The sequence below is a fragment of the Arachis ipaensis genome, chromosome B04 (genome assembly GCF_000816755.2).
Source record: "Arachis ipaensis cultivar K30076 chromosome B04, Araip1.1, whole genome shotgun sequence".
In the NCBI taxonomy this organism is placed as follows: domain Eukaryota; kingdom Viridiplantae; phylum Streptophyta; class Magnoliopsida; order Fabales; family Fabaceae; genus Arachis; species Arachis ipaensis.
In genome coordinates, this window is record NC_029788.2 from 9,483,919 (window position 1) to 9,487,531 (window position 3,613).

Sequence of the window (3,613 nt, forward strand, 5' to 3'; positions counted from 1 at the left end):
ATATATTTATCTTACAAAATTCTCATCTCAATCGAGGTGGCTTTTTTTCTAAGCAACGGTTGAAAACTTCGTAAGGACAAAGAAGATTTCATGATGGTTTATCATACATCTTCATCTCTTTAATTTGTTTGTATTTTTCTCATATTTCAACAAAGGTCACTATTATTCATTGTATTTGCCTTTATCACTTCACATTTTTAATTTTGAGGGTATTCACAATTTTTGGTTTGCCAAATGTAATGATATGATAGTAATACGTGTCACCCAAGATATGTAATACGTGTAACGTTAAATTATAAAGTAGATTAACCTATTATCTTAAAATAACAATTTATTTCATCACCATATAAATAGTCATTTAGTTAGCCAATGAGACCTTGAACATGTGATTTTCGTATCCAAAGTCAAGATCAAGCACCAATTGTAAATTTATAATGAACCCCAAATATGACATATCAACCAACTTATATTTTGTAATTCACATCATCGTGCACCAAATTAAAAAAGATTTAGATCTTCACTTTCTATCATCATTAAAGAAAAGAAATTTGAGTTTACATCCCCCTTGATGCACCACGTGAACCTGTCTCTCAAATCATTTCAATATATCTAATCTAGATTAAAATAAACAGCAATTTGTGAATAAAATTGCTCACTTCCTTATCAAAAACCATGTTGGATTAATCTATTCAATCTTCTTGTCCTTTTTTTCTTTGCTACCCTACTTTTCTTTCTTTATTTTTCCCTCAAAGTAAATTAGATTAACTTTTTAATAATTATGTGATATTATTATAGACTCACCATTAATAAGTCCATTAGGATTAGTTGGTATTAATTAGGGATTAGGTATATAAATAAGAGTTTAGCCATCGTTGTAATTCAGTATGGATAATCAAATTAAAATAGTAATTTAGTGGTTTCTTTAAAAAATTATAAGAGATTAAGTGGAATCTTTGGAGCTTGGTAGCTACAAGAAAATAGTCTCAATAATGTGGTTCTAATTATAAAACTTTACAATAACTTGTTTTGGATTTTTGTTATATAATTACTACTTATATGTAATTCATGTCATTAACATCTCTTCTAGGAAGACATAAGAAACTATACATTTTCCATATTTACCCTTTTCTATTAATCACTTACTTTGTATTTTCACATTAAATCAATGTGGTAAAAAATTGTTTGACTTTGCAACGTATTTAATTTAATTCTTAAAATCTTTTGGTATTATAATTTTGAATGAACCAATCCATCTTTAAAATTTTCTGCTAAGTCACATAATTTTATCATTTAAACCTGGTTACGATTTTATATTTTATGTGTTTATTAATTTACTTAAAATCTCAATTTTTTTCAACAATGCTTTGCAGGACCTTCCAATGCATCAAAGAAGGGATGCAGTGAGTAGCATGGTGTATGAGGCCAATGCTAGAGTCCGAGACCCTGTTTATGGTTGTGTAGGTGCAATTTCTTCTCTTCAACAACAAATTGATGTGCTACAAGCCCAATTGGCCATAGCCCAAGCTGAGGTGGTCCACCTTAAGATGCGCCAACCCAATTACATTTCTAATGGGATGGGCCCCAATAGCCCAACCAATAGTGGGTCCCCACCATCGAAAGTTATGGACTCACAGGCCAAGCCTATTTTTGGCATGGACATGGTGGTGGACCAGACCAGCTATGATGATTCAATGTGGTCATAATTCTTGCTCATTTATGATATTGCAATTACATATTATATAGTCTATGTTTATAGTATGGAAAGAATCTCAAATGTTCTTGGAACGCTGAGGTTTCAGTAATTTTATTCGTGGATCTCAATTATAAAAATATATATTTTAAAACCGACAATTAAAATTACTGAAATATTAGTGTTTTAAAGAACATTTGAAAATTTTCTTATACTACTAGTTGAGACATTAGGAGGAGAAAGAAAAAGCAAAAAAAAGTTGGTTTTTTTATACTTTTGTGGCAGTTAAGGTTAGTTGTGGCGGCTGCGGCCGGGGTACTGCAGTTGTGGAGGAGCTGTGGCGGAGGCCGTTCGCCCGCTTGAATTAGTTTGATTCGGAGAAATTAAAGTGGTTTTTTTATTGGCCACATTTTGTGTAAATATTAAATTATCACTTGACATTATATGAAAGACAAATTTATGGTGTGATTGTCTTGTCTGGAATTGTTGGTTGCTCCTTGATGAATTTGCCTTTAGCAAAGTGAATGAATAACATTGATTTATGAAAGATTAAGAAAAATATAAGTTTAGACATGTTTAATAAGTAATAGAACACAGTAGTAATTGAAAAAAGTAGATGCATGAATACATAATTTGATCCGTTATCTTTCAATTTCAAAATTCACATAGGAGGGCCTATATTTGAAGAGGGAATAATTAAGAAGAACTAACTTTTAATTAGTCAACCGTAATTATTTTTTCATTGTAAAATTTATTTTAACTCTTATATTACATTTAAGAGTTGGAGTTTAAAATTTAAAATTTAATATAAGAAACAATTTAAAAAAGTTGACTAATATTAAATACAAAAACCGATTCTTTAGTTGAACTCAAGTAATTAACTCTGCAATTGAATCAAAATTCAAAAGCATTTAAAGCAAATACTGTAATTTGAATTAGAAATAGGTAATTTTTTTTAAATGATCGAGTACATTCTACTATAAAATGCGCATATCTTTCAAAAATTTTATCTTTAAAAAAATTTAAACGAACTAAAACTTTCAATTGGATAACATCATATCATATCATAAATCATAAATCATAATAATAAGATCATAACTGTAATAACTAATTAGATTATTAAAACTTGTATTTCACTCTATATATATATATAAGGCCCATTAACTAATCCTCTATACATAATTAAACTACCTATATTATCCATTGTTTAATAAATTTGTTTCTTGTTAATCTAAAGTTACAATAATGTCTTATCTTTTCCGCATGATCCTTCTCCTCCTGGTTCTCCTAGCAAACCCTTTGAATGTTCACTCCAGAATCCTAAGATCATCAGGCGATAATAATATTCACTCGCAACCAAACTTTGATTCCATTGATAATCAGAAATCAAAACTAGATGTTGAAGCAGTTGCTGGAGTTAGAAGGTATCTAAAGGAATTTGGATACCTACAAGAACAAGACCATGCTGATTTTGAGGGAGCAATCAAGAAGTTCCAAAAATACTACAATCTAGAAGTCTCTGGAAAACTGGATTCGCAAACCAAAAAATTTATGTCAATGCCAAGGTGTGGTATCCCTGATCATCACCATCACCATCACCGTCACCTTCGTGGTCTCTCTACTAACCTACTGAAGGTTACATCAAAGTATGCATTCATTGAAGATGCCCCTTCATGGCCTAATAATAAGAGAAACCTCACCTATAGTTTTGACCCATCAGGTTAGTTACAAATAATAATATACATATTTTGCTTCTTAAGAGAAACCCCACCTACAGTTCTTATATATTTTTTATTATATCGTTCAATTTTTATTAAACTGCGGTTGAATCTTTGAACTTCTAGACACGTTAGAAAGAGAAAAACACTTTCAGCTTCTTGAAAGCTTCCATAGTTGGTTTGGCTCATTTTTTTTTTTTTCATT

The 3,613-nt window shown here is 30.3% G+C and overlaps 2 protein-coding genes across 2 annotated transcripts in view; both read left to right on the forward strand.

The window, feature by feature from the left end:
* LOC107638817 (LOB domain-containing protein 4) overlaps positions 1–2,173 on the forward strand; it is a 4,099-nt gene extending 1,926 nt beyond the window's left edge. Inside the window, exon 2 of the mRNA XM_016342217.2 lies at positions 1,371–2,173. Within this exon, the coding sequence (XP_016197703.1) occupies positions 1,371–1,703 (333 nt within the window). The 3' untranslated portion in view covers positions 1,704–2,173. The remainder of the gene's footprint in view (positions 1–1,370) is intronic.
* The window catches only part of LOC107635993 (metalloendoproteinase 1-like), a 2,174-nt gene continuing 1,496 nt past the window's right edge, over positions 2,936–3,613 (forward strand). The window contains exon 1 of the mRNA XM_021122324.1: positions 2,936–3,410. Coding sequence (XP_020977983.1) covers positions 2,936–3,410 — 475 coding nt within the window. The remainder of the gene's footprint in view (positions 3,411–3,613) is intronic.